At 32.9% G+C, this 23,641-nt stretch overlaps 1 protein-coding gene across 2 annotated transcripts in view; it reads right to left on the reverse strand.

Moving 5' to 3' along the window:
• The window catches only part of ass1 (argininosuccinate synthase 1), an 81,516-nt gene extending 59,633 nt beyond the window's left edge, over positions 1 to 21,883 (reverse strand). Inside the window, exons 1-3 of one of the 2 annotated variants that reach the window (XM_079815399.1) lie at positions 21,803 to 21,883; positions 19,056 to 19,159; positions 2,530 to 2,598 (exon numbers count right to left, since the gene is read on the reverse strand). In XM_079815399.1, the coding sequence (XP_079671525.1) occupies positions 2,530 to 2,598; positions 19,056 to 19,157 (171 nt within the window). In that variant the 5' untranslated portion in view covers positions 19,158 to 19,159; positions 21,803 to 21,883. The remainder of the gene's footprint in view (positions 1 to 2,529; positions 2,599 to 19,055; positions 19,160 to 21,802) is intronic. The other variant, XM_079815398.1, reaches the window with a different exon arrangement.
• Between the last annotated feature and the right edge of the window lie 1,758 nt (positions 21,884 to 23,641).

Raw genomic sequence — 23,641 nt, forward strand, 5'->3', positions numbered from 1 at the left:
GCATGTTTTAACACATTTCTAGCATGAATTAGCATGTTGGTACAATGTGTTAACATTACTAGCATGAATTAGCCTGTTTTAATACATTGCTAGCATGAATTAGCATTTTACCAGCATGTTTTAACACATTTCTAGCATTAATTAACATGTTTTAAAACATTGCTAGCATTAATTAGCATGTTGCTATCATGTGTTAAAATTACTAGCATGAATTAGCATTTTTTGCCAGCATGTTTTAACACATTTCTAGCATTAATTAGCATGTTTTAACAAATTTCTAGCATGAATTAGCATGTTGCCATCATGTGTTAACATTACTAGCATGAATTAGCATTTTTTTGCCAGCATGTTTTAACACATTTCTAGCATTAATTAGCCTGTTTTAACATATTGCTAGCATGAATTAGCCTGTTTTAACACATTACTAGCATGAATTAGCCTGTTTTAACACATTGCTAGCATGAATTAGCATTTTGTCAGCATGTTTTAACACATTTCTAGCATGAATTAGCCTGTTTTAACACATTACTAGCATGAATTAGCCTGTTTTAACACATTGCTAGCATGAATTAGCATTTTGTCAGCATGTTTTAACACATTTCTAGCATGAATTAGCCTGTTTTAACACATTACTAGCATGAATTAGCCTGTTTTAACACATTGCTAGCATGAATTAGCATTTTGTCAGCATGTTTTAACACATTTCTAGCATGAATTAGCATGTTTTAACACATTTCTAGCATGAATTAGCATTTTGCTATCATGTGTTAACATTACTAGCATGAATTAGGCTGTTTTAACACATTGCTAGCATGAATTAGCATTTTGTCAGCATTTTTTAACACATTTCTAGCATTAATTAGCATGTTTTAACACATTTCTAACATGAATTAGCATGTTGCTATCATGTGTTAGCATAACTAGCATTAATTAGCCTGTTTTAACACATTGCTAGCATGAATTAGCATGTTTAAACACATTGCTAGCATGAATTAGCATTTTGTCAGCATTTTTTAACACATTTCTAGCATTAATTAGCATGTTTTAACAAATTGCTAGCATGAATTAGCATTTTGCTAGCATTTTTAACACATTTCTAGCGTTAATTAGCATGTTTAAACACATTTCTAGCATGAATTAGCATGTTGCTATCATGTGTTAGCATAACTAGCATTAATTAGCCTGTTTTAACACATTGCTAGCATGAATTAGCATGTTTAAACACATTGCTAACATGAATTAGCATGTTTTAACACATTGCTACATTAATTAGCATATTTTATCACATTGCTAGCATGAATTAGCATGTTTTAACACATTGCTAGCATTAATTTATTATTTTTTAACTCATTGCTAGCCTAAACTAGCATTTTGCTATCATGTGTTAACATTGCAAGCAAGAATTATCATGTTTTAAAACATTGCTAGCATTAATTAGCATGTTGCTATTATGTGTACATTACTAGCATGAATTAACATTTTGCCAGCATGTTTTAACACATTTCTAGCATTAATTAGCCTGTTTTAACACATTGCTAGCATGAATTAGCATGTTTAAACACATTGCTAACATGAATTAGCATGTTTTAAGACATTGCTACATTAATTAGCATATTTTATCACATTGCTAGCATGAATTAGCATGTTTTAACACATTGCTAGCATTAATTTATTATTTTTTAACTCATTGCTAGCCTAAACTAGCATTTTGCTATCATGTGTTAACATTGCAAGCAAGAATTATCATGTTTTAAAACATTGCTAGCATTAATTAGCATGTTGCTATCATGTGTTAACATTACTAACATTAATTAGCCTGTTTTAAAACATTGCTAGCATTAATTAGCATGTTGCTATCATGTGTACATTACTAGCAAGAATGAACATTTTGCCAGCATGTTTTAACACATTTCTAGCATTAATTAGCATGTTTTAACACATTTCTAGCATGAATTAGCATGTTGCTATTATGTGTTAACATTACTAGCATGAATTAGCCTGTTTTAACACATTGCTAGCCTGAATTAGCATTTTGCCAGCATGTTTTAACACATTTCTAGCATTAATTAACATGTTTTAACACATTTCTAGCATGAATTAACATGTTTTAACACATTTCTAACATGAATTAGCATGTTTTATCACATTGCTAGCATGAATTAGCATTTTATTTTATCACATTGCTAGCATGAATTAGCATGTTTTAACACATTGCTAGCATGAATTATCATGTTTTAAAACATTGCTAGCATAAATTAGCATGTTGCTATCATGTGTTAACATTGCTAGCATGAATTAGGATGTTGTTAGCATGTTTTAACATGTTTGTCTAGCCAACATATATTTAGATGGTTTTAAATATAATAGAATAGCAGAGTTCACACCACAGCTATAACGATAACGACAGCGATATCGCTGGGATCACTTATAGAAACGGGTTTTCCAGCTAAACTCCACCAACACACACTCTCTCACGCAGCCGCTGAAGCATGAGGAAAACACGCGGTCATGATTTTTATCAGTCTTTACCTTCTTGGCTCCAAGTTTCTCCGCTTTCTTTCGGGCAGCATCAAAGTCCTCAGTCTGTCCGATATTAGCCTTTAATGCAAAAAAGAGAGATTTATGTTAGAAAACAGATCATCAACAACAAATAATAACCTTGTCTGGTCCAAACCACAACAGCAAAGCACAACTCCAGAGGTTTGTTTGTAATTCATGTTAAAAAATCATGCTAACAAAATGCTAAAACATGTTAAATCATGTTAGAAACATGTTGATTCTTGCTAAATAATGCTAGCAACATGCTAAGTCATTTTTAGAACATGATAATTCAGGTTAAAACATACTATCAATGTACTAATTCATGTTAGCAATAATGCTAAAATCTGTTCATTCATGCTAGCATTGTGTTAAAACACGCTAGCAAAATGCTAGTACATGTTATGTGATAAAAAATGCTAAAAATGCACTAAAACATGCTAGCAAGCAACATGTTAATCCATGATAAAATGTGTTAAAACATATTATCAACATGATCATTTATGATAGCAATATGTTAAAATATGCTAGCAAAGTGCTAAATAATGTTAACAATGCACTAAAACATGCTAGGCAAAACGCGTTAATTCATGTTATCAAAGTGCTCAATCATGTTAGCAACATGCAATCAACATGCTAATTCATGATGACAACATTAAAATTCATGCTAAAATGTGTTAAAACATGTTAGCAAAACATGATCATTTATGAAATCAATGTGTTAAAATATGCTAGCAAAATGGTAAAATGTTAACGATGCACTAAAACATGCTAGTAACACGCTAATTCATGCTATCAAAGTGCTCAATCATGTTAACAACATGCAATCAACATACCTATTCATTATAACGTATTAAAACATGTTAACAACATGTTAATTAATGTTAAAATGTGTTAAAACATGTTAGCAATGTGCTAAAATATGTTAGCAAAACACGCTAATTCATGCTATCAAAGTGCTCAATCATTTTAACAACATGCAATCAAGATGCTAATTCATGATAATAACATATTAAAACATGTTAGCAACATGATCATTTATGTTACCAATGTGTTAAAATGTTAGCAAAGTGCTAAATAATGTTAACAATGCACTAAATCATGCTAGCAACACGCTAATTCATGCTATCAAAGTGCTCAATCATGTTAACAACATGCAATCAACATGCTAATTCATGATAACAACATATTAAAACATGGTAACAATATGATCATTTATGATAGCAATGTGTTAAAATATGCTTGAAAAATGCTAAATAATGCTAACAATGCAATAAAACAAAAACATGCTAGCAAAACACGCTAATTCATGCTATCAAAGTGCTCAATCATGTTAGGGACATGCAATCAACATGCTAATTCATGATAACATATTAAAAAATGTTAGCAACATGTTAATTCATGCTAAAATGTGTTAAAACATGTTAACAACATGATCATTTATGATAACAATGTGTTAAAATATGCTAGCAAAGTGTTAAATAATGTTAACAATGCACCTAAAACATGCTAGCAACACGCTAATTCATGCTATCAAAGTGTTAGCAATGACACTATAAATAATAGCTATATATATATATATATATATATATATATTTATATATTAGGGGTGTAACGGTACACGTATTCGTGAACCGTTTCGGTACAAGGCTCTCGGTTCGGTGCGCGCGTGTACCGAACGGTTATGAATGCAATCTTTAACAGTTCACTGTCGGCTTGTTTAAAGCGCGGAACACACTTCAATCCTAGTTCCCACACGAACATATTGAGTATTCAGTCCATTTTATCACGAAATTCAAACGATAAATGCATTTTAATGCTCTTTAATGTTACGTGACTGATAGACGCGGATCAGTTCAACTTCAAGCGGCAGCGCGCGCCGCACGAGTGAACGCGTCGCGATCAGGAAGAGAATAAATATAAATTAATATCTTGTTGAGGATACATTACAACTTACTGAAACGTATCATATGTTGTGTAATCACTCCATCGGTGATTCAACCGCGGAAAGACAATAAAACAGCTGGTAAACAATGTCGTGTAGAATCACGTTTACCTCAGAAGTCATTCAGTGTCCACAGCTGTTAGCTCACTAACGTTAGAGAGATTAACTCTTTCCCTGAATACCTGCACTATATTAGCCTATATATTCATTATATTAGCCTATATATGTTCATTATATACTACTTAGCCTGTCAGTGATGTCTTGTTTATTTAAAGTATGTTTAAATAAACCTGTCATTAAAATTACAGCCACTAAATGATTACATTTCAACAAAAAATTGGAGAAAAATTATAATAATTCGATTTAGAAGTTACTGCAAAAACTGCCTTATGTGAAGCTTATGAGTGTTGATTATTATATCTAAAAATAAATAGCAACTGAATTTAGGCTAATAGTTTGGGCTCTGTTGTTAATCTTTAATAGCAATATGTAAGGGCTCCCTATATAGTTTACAGCATTGTCTTTAAGAAACTTTTAGTTATAACTGAATTAATTTAAGGACAGACACAATTTTTTTTCATTAAACCACTGTTGAATAAAAATTAATAAAAAGCAATTTTGTAAAACTGCTGTACCGAATCCGTACCGAACCGTGACTTCAAAACCGAGGTACGTACCGAACCGTCAGTTTTGTGTATCGTTACACCCCTAATATATATATATATATACACACATACATACATACATACATATATATAATAGCTATATACACACACATCACAGAAAACACTCTCTATGCATCAGCATTTGAATGGGGTAGTATTGGTTTTTGTTGTTGATTTCTTTTTTGCCTTTGATAGATAAGGTTGATAATTAATTATCTCGAAGACAAAATGCATCTATATGACGCTTTGTATACAGTATATCCTATAGACACACACACACACACACAATTTTAAAGCACTATGTAGAGGCATGGTTTTGTCTAAATAGAGCAAATTGATTATACATCAACCTACAGCATACTTTTACAGGGAAGAAAAAGGAAAAAACTGTCAGTCCTGTCTGTTGCTCTTCTGTCTGTTGCTCTTCTGTCTGTTGCTCTTCTGTCTGTTGCTCTTCTGTCTGTCTGTTGCTCTTCTGTCTGTTGCTCTTCTGTCTGTTGCTCTTCTGTCTGTTGCTCTTCTGTCTGTCTGTTGCTCTTCTGTCTGTTGCTCTTCTGTCTGTTGCTCTTCTGTCTGTTGCTCTTCTGTCTGTTGCTCTTCTGTCTGTTGCTCTTCTGTCTGTCTGTTGCTCTTCTGTCTGTCTGTTGCTCTTCTGTCTGTTGCTCTTCTGTCTGTTGCTCTTCTGTCTGTTGCTCTTCTGTCTGTTGCTCTTCTGTCTGTCTGTTGCTCTTCTGTCTGTTGCTCTTCTGTCTGTCTGTTGCTCTTCTGTCTGTTGCTCTTCTGTCTGTTGCTCTTCTGTCTGTAGCTCTTCTGTCTGTTGCTCTTCTGTCTGTTGCTCTTCTGTCTGTCTGTTGCTCTTCTGTCTGTTGCTCTTCTGTCTGTTGCTCTTCTGTCTGTCTGTTGCTCTTCTGTCTGTTGCTCTTCTGTCTGTTGCTCTTCTGTCTGTTGCTCTTCTGTCTGTAGCTCTTCTGTCTGTTGCTCTTCTGTCTGTCTGTTGCTCTTCTGTCTGTTGCTCTTCTGTCTGTTGCTCTTCTGTCTGTCTGTTGCTCTTCTGTCTGTTGCTCTTCTGTCTGTTGCTCTTCTGTCTGTTGCTCTTCTGTCTGTTGCTCTTCTGTCTGTTGCTCTTCTGTCTGTCTGTTGCTCTTCTGTCTGTTGCTCTTCTGTCTGTTGCTCTTCTGTCTGTCTGTTGCTCTTCTGTCTGTTGCTCTTCTGTCTGTTGCTCTTCTGTCTGTAGCTCTTCTGTCTGTTGCTCTTCTGTCTGTTGCTCTTCTGTCTGTTGCTCTTCTGTCTGTTGCTCTTCTGTCTGTCTGTTGCTCTTCTGTCTGTTGCTCTTCTGTCTGTTGCTCTTCTGTCTGTTGCTCTTCTGTCTGTCTGTTGCTCTTCTGTCTGTTGCTCTTCTGTCTGTTGCTCTTCTGTCTGTTGCTCTTCTGTCTGTTGCTCTTCTGTCTGTCTGTTGCTCTTCTGTCTGTTGCTCTTCTGTCTGTTGCTCTTCTGTCTGTCTGTTGCTCTTCTGTCTGTTGCTCTTCTGTCTGTTGCTCTTCTGTCTGTTGCTCTTCTTTCTGTCTGTTGCTCTTCTGTCTGTTGCTCTTCTGTCTGTTGCTCTTCTGTCTGTTGCTCTTCTGTCTGTCTGTTGCTCTTCTGTCTGTTGCTCTTCTGTCTGTTGCTCTTCTGTCTGTAGCTCTTCTGTCTGTTGCTCTTCTGTCTGTTGCTCTTCTGTCTGTCTGTTGCTCTTCTGTCTGTTGCTCTTCTGTCTGTTGCTCTTCTGTCTGTCTGTTGCTCTTCTGTCTGTTGCTCTTCTGTCTGTTGCTCTTCTGTCTGTTGCTCTTCTGTCTGTCTGTTGCTCTTCTGTCTGTTGCTCTTCTGTCTGTTGCTCTTCTGTCTGTCTGTTGCTCTTCTGTCTGTTGCTCTTCTGTCTGTCTGTTGCTCTTCTGTCTGTTGCTCTTCTGTCTGTTGCTCTTCTGTCTGTTGCTCTTCTGTCTGTTGCTCTTCTGTCTGTTGCTCTTCTGTCTGTCTGTTGCTCTTCTGTCTGTCTGTTGCTCTTCTGTCTGTTGCTCTTCTGTCTGTCTGTTGCTCTTCTGTCTGTTGCTCTTCTGTCTGTCTGTTGCTCTTCTGTCTGTTGCTCTTCTGTCTGTCTGTTGCTCTTCTGTCTGTTGCTCTTCTGTCTGTTGCTCTTCTGTCTGTCTGTTGCTCTTCTGTCTGTCTGTTGCTCTTCTGTCTGTTGCTCTTCTGTCTGTTGCTCTTCTGTCTGTTGCTCTTCTGTCTGTCTGTTGCTCTTCTGTCTGTTGCTCTTCTGTCTGTTGCTCTTCTGTCTGTCTGTTGCTCTTCTGTCTGTTGCTCTTCTGTCTGTTGCTCTTCTGTCTGTCTGTTGCTCTTCTGTCTGTTGCTCTTCTGTCTGTTGCTCTTCTGTCTGTCTGTTGCTCTTCTGTCTGTCTGTTGCTCTTCTGTCTGTTGCTCTTCTGTCTGTTGCTCTTCTGTCTGTTGCTCTTCTGTCTGTTGCTCTTCTGTCTGTCTGTTGCTCTTCTGTCTGTCTGTTGCTCTTCTGTCTGTCTGTAGCTCTTCTGTCTGTTGCTCTTCTGTCTGTTGCTCTTCTGTCTGTCTGTTGCTCTTCTGTCTGTTGCTCTTCTGTCTGTTGCTCTTCTGTCTGTCTGTTGCTCTTCTGTCTGTTGCTCTTCTGTCTGTCTGTTGCTCTTCTGTCTGTTGCTCTTCTGTCTGTCTGTTGCTCTTCTGTCTGTTGCTCTTCTGTCTGTCTGTTGCTCTTCTGTCTGTTGCTCTTCTGTCTGTTGCTCTTCTGTCTGTAGCTCTTCTGTCTGTTGCTCTTCTGTCTGTTGCTCTTCTGTCTGTAGCTCTTCTGTCTGTTGCTCTTCTGTCTGTTGCTCTTCTGTCTGTAGCTCTTCTGTCTGTTGCTCTTCTGTCTGTCTGTTGCTCTTCTGTCTGTTGCTCTTCTGTCTGTAGCTCTTCTGTCTGTTGCTCTTCTGTCTGTTGCTCGTCTGTCTGTTGTGTGGTTCTTTTTTGCTGTGGCTGATCTAAAAAAACAGTGTTGTAGTAAAAACTACTTTGAGTAGTTAAGTTATATTCAAGCTACCCTTTTGAGAATAGCTACACTACAAGTTACTATCAAAAAGTAGCTGGCTACATTGAAACCATGTTTCTTTTTCTTCTTCTTTTTTTCAATGAGATTGTTACAAATAACTGAATAATTGTTAATGAAGAATGTTATAATATTTGGGGTTTCAAGCTTCATAATGCAATGTAATTATGATTTCAGAGAGTATAGGCATTCAGGGTTATTGGGACACTTTTCCCCAGTCATTTCAATGGAAAAAACTGTCAGAATCATTACACACAATACTCAAATATAGCCTATATCTCAAACTGGCTGCCCAAGTGCAAAATGGCTACACATTTAACATCAGTGCAAGAACAAAATGTATGCAAATCAACTTTGCGATGCTGTTTGCGAACGTTCGTTGGAACTATGGGTTCGGGAAACACGACTCGTTTAACTATGCTTATAATGACGGAACTTGTGACCATAGATAGCGAACGACACTTTCTCTGAGCGTCACAGCTCCACTTCGCTCATTACAGGCTCGATCTCGTCAGAACACAAAACGGAATGTAGCTTTAGGTCGCGCAACACCGTATTTTTTGGCCCATTTATCTTGAACCCCCTCACCGAAAGCATGATCGGCTCAACATGTAGATGTAGATATATAGATAAACTCATCTTTCAGGCATTTGACAGACCGGATGACACTTCAGCGTGAGAAATCGGGGGTGTGAGCGTGTGAAACCAATCAAATGCGTGTGTCTCTCGGCCAATGCGTGAGAGTTGGCAGCTCTGGTAATGATCAACCTCTGCATTGGCCAGCTTCAGGAGGCCAGTCGCAGCCCATAATGCAAGAGACCAGTTCAATCATCGACTGCACTGTTCGTTGATTAAACCGCTACTAACAAACCTCATGACAGGTGTGAGTAAAGTTCATCAGACGAGTTACACTTTACAGTAACACCATCCATGACTTCGTCATCCTGTTATTGCTAGCATTAATTACCATGCTGATAACATGAATTAGCATTTTGATACCATGAATTAGCAAATTGTTAGCATGAATTTACCATGCTGATAACATGAATTAGCATTTTGATACCATGAATTAGCAAATTGTTAGCATGAATTTACCATGCTGATAACATGAATTAACATTTGATACCATGAATTAGCAAATTGTTAGCTTGAATTACTTAGCATGTTGATAGCATTAATTAGCATGTTGTTAGCATTAAATTACTTAACATTCTGCAAGCATTAATTAACACATTGCTACAATGTTTTAATACATTGCTAACATGAATTAGCATGTTGTTAGCATGAATTACTTACAATGTTGAAATCATGAATTTACAAGTTGTTAGCATTAATTACTTAGCATGTTGATAGCATTAATTAGCATGAATTAACATGTTAGAATTAATTAACACATTGCTACAATGTTTTAACACATTGCTAACACGAGTTAGCATATTGATAGCATGAATTAGCATGTTGTTAGCATGAATTACTAAACATGTTAGCATTAATTAACACATTGCTAGCATGAATTAGCATATTTTAACACATTGCTAGCATTAAATTAGCATGTTGCTAACATTATTTAGCATGTTTGCTAGCATGTAGTTACTATGAATGCCGCTAGCATGATTTAACATGTTGTTACCATTGCATTAGCACATTGCCAACATTAATTAACACATTGCTCCAATGTTTTAATACATTGCTAACATGAATTAGTATGTTGTTAGCATGAACTACTTACCATGTTAATATTATGAGTTAGCATTTTGATACCATGAATTAGCAAGTTGTTAGCATGAATTACTTAGCATGTTGATAGCATTAATTAGCATTTTGTTAGCATGAATTACTTAACATGTTAGAATTAATTAACACATTGCTACAATGTTTTAACTAGGGGTGTAACGATTCATCTACTACATCGATGTATCGATTTATTTTCCTATGATCTAACTACATCGATCTGTGCTCGGCAAGTTGGCCTTCCGGACGACATATATCGATCTAACATCGTTTTAAAAGGTAATCAATCGATTGTGTCGATCATAGGAAATAACGCATTGGATTTAAGCACGTCAGACTTTACATGGATGTTTTTTCTTAGCACTTTTAATGATAACGGCGTTAAACGTTACTCGATTCAGTCTGCCTATCTGTGACATCATCGCAACGCACCAGCAGCAGCAGCAGAAGAAAACAAAACATAGCATGGCGTATGGCAGAGGAGAAGCCAACCAGCGAGAAATTATCAAGCCACCAGGAGAAAGAGCTAACGTTACCTGTACTTTCAACACTCGCTAAATGTTACCTGTGCATTTTAGTACTGCTGGCGACATAGTGAACGCACAGAGAAGTGTTCTGCGGTCAGATCATGTTGATCAGTTGATATTTTTGGAAAAAAAAAAATCTGTAAATCTGTAGAGTCATTGAAGAGTAGTTGGTTACATTTTATCTTTTGTTAAATATTGTTTGTTTATTAAACTGAGAGTAGTAGCAGGTTCAGCCAGTTTATTCAACCTGAAGAAATGTTGGTTGCACTTTATTTTTGATATTAATATTGCATTTATATTATTTTAATGTTGAAACACAACAGCAAAAGTAGCAGGTAAACTTACTATTAATTAAACCTGAAGAGAAGTTAGTTGTTTATTTTTTATACTAATATTGTAACATTAATATGTTGGATAACAAAAGCAGAAGTAGCAGGTTAACCTACTGTTGAAATGTTGGCTGCACTTACTGTGCTTTTATTGAATATGTATTGAATATTGAAAATGAGAGCAGAAAAGGTTAACTTCCTGTTAATTCAACCTAAACTGTTGGTTGCACTTTATTCAAATAAAATTTGAATGCATTTGCCATTAATTGTTGTTTACTTGTTTGTTTATATCCATAATTAATTGATACCGGATTCCCTTACAAGAAACAACAGGAATCTAGGAAACTTCTCCTGCACTGACCAGTGTCCAGATATTTATTTCAGTCACACAATTTTTGGCTAAAAAGTTACTGAATCGATTTCAAGTCACTGAATCGTTTCGGATCGTATCGTTCTAAATTAACCAATATCGTCCTTGAATCGTATCGACAACCTCAAATCGTGATACGAATCGAATCGTTGTTAAAACGAATCGTTACACCCCTAGTTTTAACACATTGCTAACATGAATTAGCATGTTGATGGCATGAATTATTAAACATGTTAGCATTAATTAACACATTGCTAGCATGAATTAGCATATTTTAACACATTGCTAGCATTAAATTAGCATGTTGCTAACATTATTTAGCATGTTTGTTAGCATGTAGTTACTATGAATTAGTATGCCGCAGGCATGATTTAACATGTTGTTACCATTGCATTAGCACATTGCCAGCATTTTTTAACACATTACTAGCAGAAATTAGCATGTTGATAGCATAAATTACTTAGCATTCTGCAAGCATTAATTAACACATTGCTACAATGTTTTAATACATTGCTAACATGAATTAGCATGTTGTTAGCATGAATTACTTACCATGTTGATATCATGAATTAGCATGTTGATACCATGAATTAGCAAGTTGTTAGCATTAATTACTTAACATGTTGATAACATTAACTAGCATGTTGTTAGCATTAATTACTTAACATTCTGCAAGCATTAATTAACACATTACTACAATGTTTTAATACATTGCTAACATGAATTAGCATGTTGTTAGCATGAATTACCATTTTGTTACCGTGAATTACTTTAACATGTTAGCATTAATTAACACATTGCTAGCATGAATTAGCATATTTTAACACATTGCTACCATTAAATTAGCATGTTGCTAACATTATTTAGCATGTTTGTTAACATGTAGTTACTATGAATTAGCATGCCGCTAGCATGATTTAACATGTTGTTACCATTGCATTAGTACATTGCCAGCATTTTGTAACACATTGCTAGCAGGAATTAGCATGTTGATAGCATGAATTAGCATATTGTTAGCATTAATTACTTAACATTCTGCAAGCATTAATTAACACATTGCTACAATGTTTTAACACATTGCTAACATGAATTACTTAGCAGGTTTGCTAACATGAATTACTTAGCATGTTGCTAGCATGAATTACTTAGCATGTTGATAACATGAATTATGTTGCTAGCATGTTTTTGCATTGTTAACTTGAATTAGTTAGCTTTTTGCTAACATGAATTACGAAGCATGTTGCTAGAATAAATTATCATGTTGTAAGCATGTTTTTGCATTAACATGAAAATTACTTAGCATGTTGCTAACATGAATTATGTTGCTAACATGTTTTTGCATTTAGCATTCTGCTAGCATGAATTAGCATGCTGCTAGCATGACTCATCAAATTGCTAACATGTGCTAAGCTAGTTGCTGGACTTTGCCAGCATGAATTACTTAGCATGTTTGTTAGCATTAATTACTTAGCATGTTGCTAACATGAATTATGTTGCTATCATGTTTTTGTCTGTTGTTAACATTGAATGATCATGTTGCTAGCATGTTTTTGCATTGGTAACTTGAATTAGTTAGCATTTTGCTAACATGAATAACTTTGCATGTTATTAGCATGAATTACTTAACATGTTGTTAGAATAAATGATCATGTTGTAAGCATGTTTTTGCATTAACATGAATTACTTAGCATGTTTGCTAACATGAATTATGTTGCTACCATGTTTTTGCCTGTTGTTAACATTGAATTATCATGTTGCTAGCATGTTTTTGCATTGTTAACTTGAATTAGTTAGCTTTTTGCTAACATGAATTACTTTGCATGTTTGCTAGCATTAATTACTTAGCATGTTGCTAGAATAAATTATAATTTTGCTATCATGTTTTTGCATTAACATGAAATACTTAGCATTTTGTTAACATTAATTACTTAGCATGTTTGCTAACATGAATTATGTTGCTAGCATGTTTTTGCATTGTTAACTTGCATTAGTTAACTTTTTGCTAACATTAATTACTTTGCATGTTGCTAGCATGAATTACTTAGCATGTTGCTAGCATGAATTACTTAGCATGTTTGCTAGCATTAATTACTTAGCATGTTGCTAGAATAAATTATAATTTTGCTATCATGTTTTTGCATTAACATGAAATACTTAGCATTTTGTTAACATTAATTACTTAGCATGTTTGCTAACATGAATTATGTTGCTAGCATGTTTTTGCATTGGTAACTTGAATTAGTTAGCATTTTGCTAACATGAATAACTTTGCATGTTGTTAACATTAATTACTTAACATGTTGCTAGAATAAATGATCATGTTGTAAGCATGTTTTTGCATTAACATGAATTACCTAGCATGTTTGCTAGCATTAATTACTTAGCATGTTGCAAGAATAAATTATAATTTTGCTATTATGTTTTTGCATTAACATGAAATACTTAGCAGGTTTGCTAACATGAATTACTTAGCATGTTGATAACATGAATTATGTTGCTAGCATGTTTTTGCATTGTTAACTTGAATTAGTTAGCTTTTTGCTAACATGAATTACGAAGCATGTTGCTAGAATAAATTATCATGTTGTAAGCATGTTTTTGCATTAACATGAAAATTACTTAACATGTTTGCTAACATGAATTATGTTGCTAACATGTTTTTGCATTTAGCATGCTGCTAGCATGAATTAGCATGCTGCTAGCATGACTCATCATATTGCTAGCATGTGCTAAGCTAGTTGCTGGACTTTGCCAGCATGAATTACTTAGCATGTTTGCTAGCATTAATTACTTAGCATTTTGCTAACATGAATTATGTTGATATCATGTTTTTGTCTGTTGTTAACATTGAATGATCATGTTGCTAGCATGTTTTTGCATTGGTAACTTGAATTAGTTAGCATTTTGCTAACATGAATAACTTTGCATGTTATTAGCATGAATTACTTAACATGTTGTTAGAATAAATGATCATGTTGTAAGCATGTTTTTGCATTAACATGAATTACTTAGCATGTTTGCTAACATGAATTATGTTGCTACCATGTTTTTGCCTGTTGTTAACATTGAATTATCATGTTGCTAGCATGTTTTTGCATTGTTAACTTGAATTAGTTAGCTTTTTGCTAACATGAATTACTTTGCATGTTTGCTAGCATTAATTACTTAGCATGTTGCTAGAATAAATTATAATTTTGCTATCATGTTTTTGCATTAACATGAAATACTTAGCATTTTGTTAACATTAATTACTTAGCATGTTTGCTAACATGAATTATGTTGCTAGCATGTTTTTGCATTGTTAACTTGCATTAGTTAACTTTTTGCTAACATTAATTACTTTGCATGTTGCTAGCATGAATTACTTAGCATGTTTTGCTAGCATTAATTACTTAGCATGTTTGCTAGCATTAATTACTTAGCATGTTTGCTAACATGAATTATGTTGCTATCATGTTTTGCCTGTTGTTAACATTAAATGATCATGTTGCTAGCATGTTTTTGCATTGGTAACTTGAATTAGTTAGCATTTTGCTAACATGAATAACTTTGCATGTTGTTAGCATGAATTACTTAACATGTTGCTAGAATAAATGATCATGTTGTAAGCATGTTTTTGCATTAACATGAATTACCTAGCATGTTTGCTAGCATTAATTACTTAGCATGTTGCAAGAATAAATTATAATTTTGCTATTATGTTTTTGCATTAACATGAAATACTTAGCAGGTTTGCTAACATGAATTACTTAGCATGTTGATAACATGAATTATGTTGCTAGCATGTTTTTGCATTGTTAACTTGAATTAGTTAGCTTTTTGCTAACATGAATTACGAAGCATGTTGCTAGAATAAATGATCATGTTGTAAGCATGTTTTTGCATTAACATGAAAATTACTTAGCATGTTGCTAACATGAATTATGTTGCTAACATGTTTTTGCATTTAGCATTCTGCTAGCATGAATTAGCATGCTGCTAGCATGACTCATCATATTGCTAGCATGTGCTAAGCTAGTTGCTGGACTTTGCCAGCATGAATTACTTAGCATGTTTGCTAGCATTAATTACTTAGCATTTTGCTAACATGAATTATGTTGCTATCATGTTTTTGTCTGTTGTTAACATTGAATGATCATGTTGCTAGCATGTTTTTGCATTGGTAACTTGAATTAGTTAGCATTTTGCTAACATGAATAACTTTGCATGTTATTAGCATGAATTACTTAACATGTTGTTAGAATAAATGATCATGTTGTAAGCATGTTTTTGCATTAACATGAATTACTTAGCATGTTTGCTAACATGAATTATGTTGCTACCATGTTTTTGCCTGTTGTTAACATTGAATTATCATGTTGCTAGCATGTTTTTGCATTGTTAACTTGAATTAGTTAGCTTTTTGCTAACATGAATTACTTTGCATGTTTGCTAGCATTAATTACTTAGCATGTTGCTAGAATAAATTATAATTTTGCTATCATGTTTTTGCATTAACATGAAATACTTAGCATTTTGTTAACATTAATTACTTAGCATGTTTGCTAACATGAATTATGTTGCTAGCATGTTTTTGCATTGTTAACTTGCATTAGTTAACTTTTTGCTAACATTAATTACTTTGCATGTTGCTAGCATGAATTACTTAGCATGTTGCTAGCATGAATTACTTAGCATGTTTGCTAGCATTAATTACTTAGCATGTTTGCTAACATGAATTATGTTGCTATCATGTTTTGCCTGTTGTTAACATTAAATGATCATGTTGCTAGCATGTTTTTGCATTGGTAACTTGAATTAGTTAGCATTTTGCTAACATGAATAACTTTGCATGTTATTAGCATGAATTACTTAACATGTTGTTAGAATAAATGATCATGTTGTAAGCATGTTTTTGCATTAACATGAATTACTTAGCATGTTTGCTAGCATTAATTACTTAGCATGTTGCAAGAATAAATTATAATTTTGCTATCATGTTTTTGCATTAACATGAAATACTTAGCAGGTTTGCTAACATCAATTACTTAGCAGGTTTGCTAACATGAATTACTTAGCATGTTGCTAGCATGAATTACTTAGCATGTTGATAACATGAATTATGTTGCTAGCATGTTTTTGCATTGTTAACTTGAATTAGTTAGCTTTTTGCTAACATGAATTACGAAGCATGTTGCTAGAATAAATTATCATGTTGTAAGCATGTTTTTGCATTAACATGAAAATTACTTAACATGTTTGCTAACATGAATTATGTTGCTAACATGTTTTTGCATTTAGCATGCTGCTAGCATGAATTAGCATGCTGCTAGCATGACTTATCATATTGCTAGCATGGCCTAAGCTAGTTGCTGGACTTTGCCAGCATGAATTACTTAGCATTTTGCTAACATGAATTATGTTGCTAGCATGTTTTTGCATTGGTAACTTGAATTAGTTAGCTTTTTGCTAACATGAATTACGAAGCATGTTGCTAGAATAAATTATCATGTTGTAAGCATGTTATTTTGCATTAACATGAATTACCTAGCATGTTTGCTAGCATTAATTACTTAGCATGTTGCAAGAATAAATTATAATTTTGCTATTATGTTTTTGCATTAACATGAAATACTTAGCAGGTTTGCTAACATGAATTACTTAGCATGTTGATAACATGAATTATGTTGCTAGCATGTTTTTGCATTGTTAACTTGAATTAGTTAGCTTTTTGCTAACATGAATTACGAAGCATGTTGCTAGAATAAATTATCATGTTGTAAGCATGTTTTTGCATTAACATGAAAATTACTTAGCATGTTGCTAACATGAATTATGTTGCTAACATGTTTTTGCATTTAGCATTCTGCTAGCATGAATTAGCATGCTGCTAGCATGACTCATCATATTGCTAGCATGTGCTAAGCTAGTTGCTGGACTTTGCCAGCATGAATTACTTAGCATGTTTGCTAGCATTAATTACTTAGCATTTTGCTAACATGAATTATGTTGCTATCATGTTTTTGTCTGTTGTTAACATTGAATGATCATGTTGCTAGCATGTTTTTGCATTGGTAACTTGAATTAGTTAGCATTTTGCTAACATGAATAACTTTGCATGTTATTAGCATGAATTACTTAACATGTTGTTAGAATAAATGATCATGTTGTAAGCATGTTTTTGCATTAACATGAATTACTTAGCATGTTTGCTAACATGAATTATGTTGCTACCATGTTTTTGCCTGTTGTTAACATTGAATTATCATGTTGCTAGCATGTTTTTGCATTGTTAACTTGAATTAGTTAGCTTTTTGCTAACATGAATTACTTTGCATGTTTGCTAGCATTAATTACTTAGCATGTTGCTAGAATAAATTATAATTTTGCTATCATGTTTTTGCATTAACATGAAATACTTAGCATTTTGTTAACATTAATTACTTAGCATGTTTGCTAACATGAATTATGTTGCTAGCATGTTTTTGCATTGTTAACTTGCATTAGTTAACTTTTTGCTAACATTAATTACTTTGCATGTTGCTAGCATGAATTACTTAGCATGTTGCTAGCATGAATTACTTAGCATGTTTGCTAGCATTAATTACTTAGCATGTTTGCTAACATGAATTATGTTGCTATCATGTTTTGCCTGTTGTTAACATTAAATGATCATGTTGCTAGCATGTTTTTGCATTGGTAACTTGAATTAGTTAGCATTTTGCTAACATGAATAACTTTGCATGTTATTAGCATGAATTACTTAACATGTTGTTAGAATAAATGATCATGTTGTAAGCATGTTTTTGCATTAACATGAATTACTTAGCATGTTTGCTAGCATTAATTACTTAGCATGTTGCAAGAATAAATTATAATTTTGCTATCATGTTTTTGCATTAACATGAAATACTTAGCAGGTTTGCTAACATCAATTACTTAGCAGGTTTGCTAACATGAATTACTTAGCATGTTGCTAGCATGAATTACTTAGCATGTTGATAACATGAATTATGTTGCTAGCATGTTTTTGCATTGTTAACTTGAATTAGTTAGCTTTTTGCTAACATGAATTACGAAGCATGTTGCTAGAATAAATTATCATGTTGTAAGCATGTTTTTGCATTAACATGAAAATTACTTAACATGTTTGCTAACATGAATTATGTTGCTAACATGTTTTTGCATTTAGCATGCTGCTAGCATGAATTAGCATGCTGCTAGCATGACTTATCATATTGCTAGCATGTGCTAAGCTAGTTGCTGGACTTTGCCAGCATGAATTACTTAGCATTTTGCTAACATGAATTATGTTGCTAGCATGTTTTTGCATTGTTAACTTGAATTAGTTAACATTTTGCTAACATGAATTACGAAGCATGTTGCTAGAATAAATTATCATGTTGTAAGCATTAACATGAATTACTTAACATGTTTGCTAACATGAATTATGTTGCTAACATGTTTTTGCATTTAGCATGCTGCTAGCATGAATTAGCATGTTGCTAGCATGACTCATCATATTGCTAGCATGTGCTAAGCTAGTTGCTGGACTTTGCCAGTGAGAGATGTGTAGTGGATGAGCTCACACTGTGGAGCTTTGACTGTGAATCCTTACAAAATCTGTGTTGATATGCAAAATGGTGTGCATGATCTGATGACTGCGGACAGGCTCATTGTTCCTGACCACGCCACTATTGTCCCGGTGTCAGACACACACACACACACACACACACACACACACACAAAGCCGGGATCAGCAGTGTGTGATTCACCCGGCCGATGAGCAAGTCTTCACAGGCCTTGGCGTGACTGTGGCTCATCAGAATAAAATCATGTCATCGCAGTTTCCCTGAAGGAAATGATTTATGCAAATGAGTTACCAGGTAGGCGATGACATCATAGCCCTGTTCCTTGAGCCAGACCAGAATACAGGACGTGTCCAGACCCCCACTGTAGGCCAGCACCACCAAACCCTTCGACATCTCTGATATAATCAAATATAATCATAAAACACTCTATATCAACATTTCATTCAAAATATGATGATGATACTTTCATAAAAACGACAAAGACTTATGCAAATTATGATGTAAAATAGACATATTTAATAAAAAAAAATGCCCACTGATTTGCTGAAATACACATTTAATATTAAAATATTACATTTCAGCTTTTGCATTCAAAATATGATGCTGATAATGTCATAAATCTGCATTAAATTACAAAAGAAAGCAAAATAGAACATAAAATGGACATATTACATTTAAATTAAATTGCTTAAATATAATAAAATGTAATATTCAAATATTCAATTTCAGCTAGAATGTAAAATAGACATTAATTATTAAAAATGTCTGCAAAAACATACTAAAATATAATATTAAAACATTCAAATTCACTTTTTAGTTCTAAATATTACGCTGATAATTTAATAAAATTGCATTAAATTAAAAAAGAACGCAAAATAGAATGTAAAATAGACATTAATTATTAAAAACATCTATTGAGTTGCTAAAACATATGAAAATATAATAAAAAATAAATTTTAATTCACTTTTTAATTCTAAATATTACGCTGACAATTTAATAAAATTGCATTAAATTAAAATAGAATGTTAAATAGACATTAATTATTAAAAAATGCCCTCCAAGTTGCTGAAATATAATACAATTAAATATCAAAATATTCAATTTCAGCTTTTGCATTCAAAATATTATGCTGATAATGTCAAAAAACTGTATCAAATTAAAAAAGAATGTAAAATAGACATTAATTATTAAAAATGTCTGCTAGAATATAATATTAAAACATTCTAACATTCACTTTTCAGTTCTAAATATTACACTGATAATTTAATAAAATTACATTCAATAAAAAAAAACGCAACATAGAATGTAAAATAGACATTAATTATTAAAAACATCTATTGAGTTGCTAAAACATATGAACATTTTAATTCACTTTTTAATTCTAAATATTACGCTGATTATTTCATAAAATTGCATTAAATTAAAAAAGAATGTAAAATAGACATTAATTCTAAAAAATGCCCACTGAGTTGCTGAAATATAATAAAATTAAATATCAAAATATTCAATTTCAGCTTTTGCATTCAAAATATTATGCTGATAATTTAATATTAATGCACTCAATTAAAAAATAAAATAATGCAAAATAGACATGAATTATTAAAAACATCTATTGAGTTGCTAAAACATATGAAAATATAATAATAAAACATTTTAATTCACTTTTTAATTCTAAATATTACACTGCTTATTTAATAAAATTGCATTAAATTAAAAAAAGAATGTAAAATAGACGTTAATTGTAAAAAATGCCCACTGAGTTGCTGAAATATAATAAAATTAAATATTAAAATACTCAATTTCAGCTTTTGCTTTCAAAATATTACACTGATAATGTCATAAAACTGCACCTAAAATAGAATGTAAAATAGACATTAATTATTAAAAATGTCTGCTAAAACAAACTAAAATATAATATTAAAAGATTCTAATTCACTTTTTAATTCTAAATATTATGCTGATCATTTAATAAAATTGCATTAAATTAAAAAAGAACGCAAGATAGACATTAATTATTAAAAATGTCTGCTAAAACATACTAAAATATAATAAAAAACATGCTCATAAAGCCATAAAACTGCATCAAAATTAAAATAGAATGTAAAATAGACATTCATTATTAAAAATGTCTGCTAAATATAATATTAAAACATTCAAAATATTCAAAATATTATGCTGATAATGTAGTAAAATTGCATTAAATGAAAAAAGAACGCAAAATAGACATATTAATTATTAAAAACTATCTATTGAGTTGCTAAAGCATACTAAAATATAATATTTAAAACAAGTATTCACTTTTTAACTCTAAATATAATATTAATAAATTACATTAATTCTAAAAAATGCACACTGAGTTGCTGAAATATAATAAAATTAAATATTAAAATACCACATTTCAGCTTTTGTTTTTAAAATATTATGAAGGAACATAAACTAAACTTTAATTATTTAAAACATTAAGGCTAAAATATTATGCTAATAATGTAATTTTAGTTTTTTGCAAAATAGGATGTAAAATAGAAATGAATTATTAAAAAATGCCCATTGAGTTGATGAAACATACTAAAATATGATACTAAAACATTATTTTTATTAACAATATTATGCTGACAATGTCATAAAATCGGCATTAAATTGAATAAGAATGCTAAACAGAACTAAGGCAGACTATTATGTCAGTTATGAAAATGAAACAATCTTCTGAACCCATCATTCAAGTCATGCTGGATGATATCAGAGCCATAAACATAATAAATGCATATGTTCATGATGTGCCAGTGATGATCTGTTTAATGTGTAAAGAGCTGAGGATGAAAACATCAGTCTGGAAATCATTGAGCCACTTTAACTCTACACAGATCAAACTGCGCCTTATACATGTGCATAGAAATATCATCTATATTTATGACACAACAACATCAACACAGCGTCCTTTAAATCACTGCTCACATGAGCACAACCTGTTGATATATCAACAAATCATACATACATTCATATCCACATGAACACATGACACACAAACGCAGGAACTCACCAGAACACCAGGAAATAATAATCAATGAAACAAAGGCGTCCAGATCCGAGTCCAAATCCAGTTTGGTCGCTTGCAGAGTCTGAGATCACGCACATGCTCGCAGCCCCGCCCCCTCGACCTGCACGAGCCAATCAGGTCACGCTCAACATCATAGGGGCGTCAACCCAGCCCGCGGCTAGCCAATCAGACCGCGCCGTTTATTAGAGACCCAGTCGTGCATTTCGGGTGTGTACATTATTAAATGCTTGAGAAAGTGTTTTAATATACAGTGGAAATTCAAAGTCATAAAAGGACAAGGTGTGTATAAAAAAAACGAATTTAATTAACATGGAAAAAGAGCAAACAAGACTACCGCTTTTGATTAAAATAATAATAATAATAAACGCACACTCTGAATGAAACACTGGTTATTGAGGTTATTTACTCACTCTTAAACACCCCCAGGCTAATACTCTAGACCAGGGCCCGTTTCAGAAAGGAGATTAAGTGGAAACTCTTATGTTAACCCTGAATTGAAACTTTTTAAATTCTAAATATTATGCTCATAAAGCCATACAACTGCATCAAATTAAAATAGAATGTAAAATAGACATTAAATATTAAAAATATCTGCTAAAACAAACTAAAATATAATAAAAAAACATTTTAATTCACTTTTTTAATTCTAAATATTATGCTCATAAAGCCATAAAACTGCATCAAATTAAAATAGAATGTAAAATAGACATTAAATACTAAAAAAAACATTCAAAATATTCAAAATATTATGCTGATAATTTAATAAAATTGCATTAAATGAAAAAAGAACGCAAAATAGACATGAATTATTAAAAACATCTATTGAGTTGCTAAAACATACTAAAATATAATATTACAAAAATTGTATTCACTTTTTAATTCTAAGTATTATGCTGATAATTTAATAAAATTGCATTTAATGAAAAAAGAATGTAAAATAGACATTCATTATAAAAAATGCCCACTGAGTTGCTGAAATATAATAGAATTGAATATTAAAATATTCAATTTCAGCTTTTGCATTCAAGATATTATGCTGAAAAATGCATTACATTTAAAAAAGCAAATATTATGCTGATAATGTCATAAAACTACTGCATCAAATTAAAATAGAATGTTAAATAGACATTAATTATTAAAAACATCTATTGAGTTGCTAAAACATATGAAAATATAATATTTAAAAAAATGTATTCACTTTTTAATTCTAAATATTACGCTGATCATTTAATAAAATTGCATTAAATGAAAAAAGAATGTAAAATAGACATTCATTATAAAAAATGCCCACTGAGTTGCTGAAATATAATAGAATTGAATATTAATTGAATATGAAGTTACCATGGTAACTTAACCTAACCTGGTCAGGAGCAGGTTTTCTTTGGTAAACCCAGAGTTTCCTTTCGAAAGGGCGACTATGGTGGTCACGGAGAAAGAGAAGGGCTTTCTCCTCGATTCGCCGGTTTCGCCGACTGAACTTTTCGGCACCTCCGTTGAGGCGGTGGTTGGAAAGTTCAGGGAGGCGAAGGCGCGCTCAGCGGCATTTAGAACATGCATACCGCTGAGATGCGCGCCCTCACCCAGGCAGGCGGGACCTGGTCCTTCATGAGAGAATTTGTAGAGAGTTTGGGTTTTTAATGCCAGAGAGAACATCTTTCCCCTGTAGTAGTGGCTTAGCACAGCGCCAGGCTCTGGGCTGTGTAGGTGAGCGTGTGTTGGCTTTCCCTGGGCGGTCAAGATGGCGCTAGGTAGGCCACCGCGCATGGTTATCAGAGGAGGGCCTCCTCTAATATTGAGAGTAGTGTATAGGCCGCCGCTCTT

The sequence above is a fragment of the Gobio gobio genome (assembly GCF_949357685.1).
Source record: "Gobio gobio genome assembly, chromosome: 4".
NCBI classification, from domain to species: Eukaryota; Metazoa; Chordata; class Actinopteri; order Cypriniformes; family Gobionidae; genus Gobio; species Gobio gobio.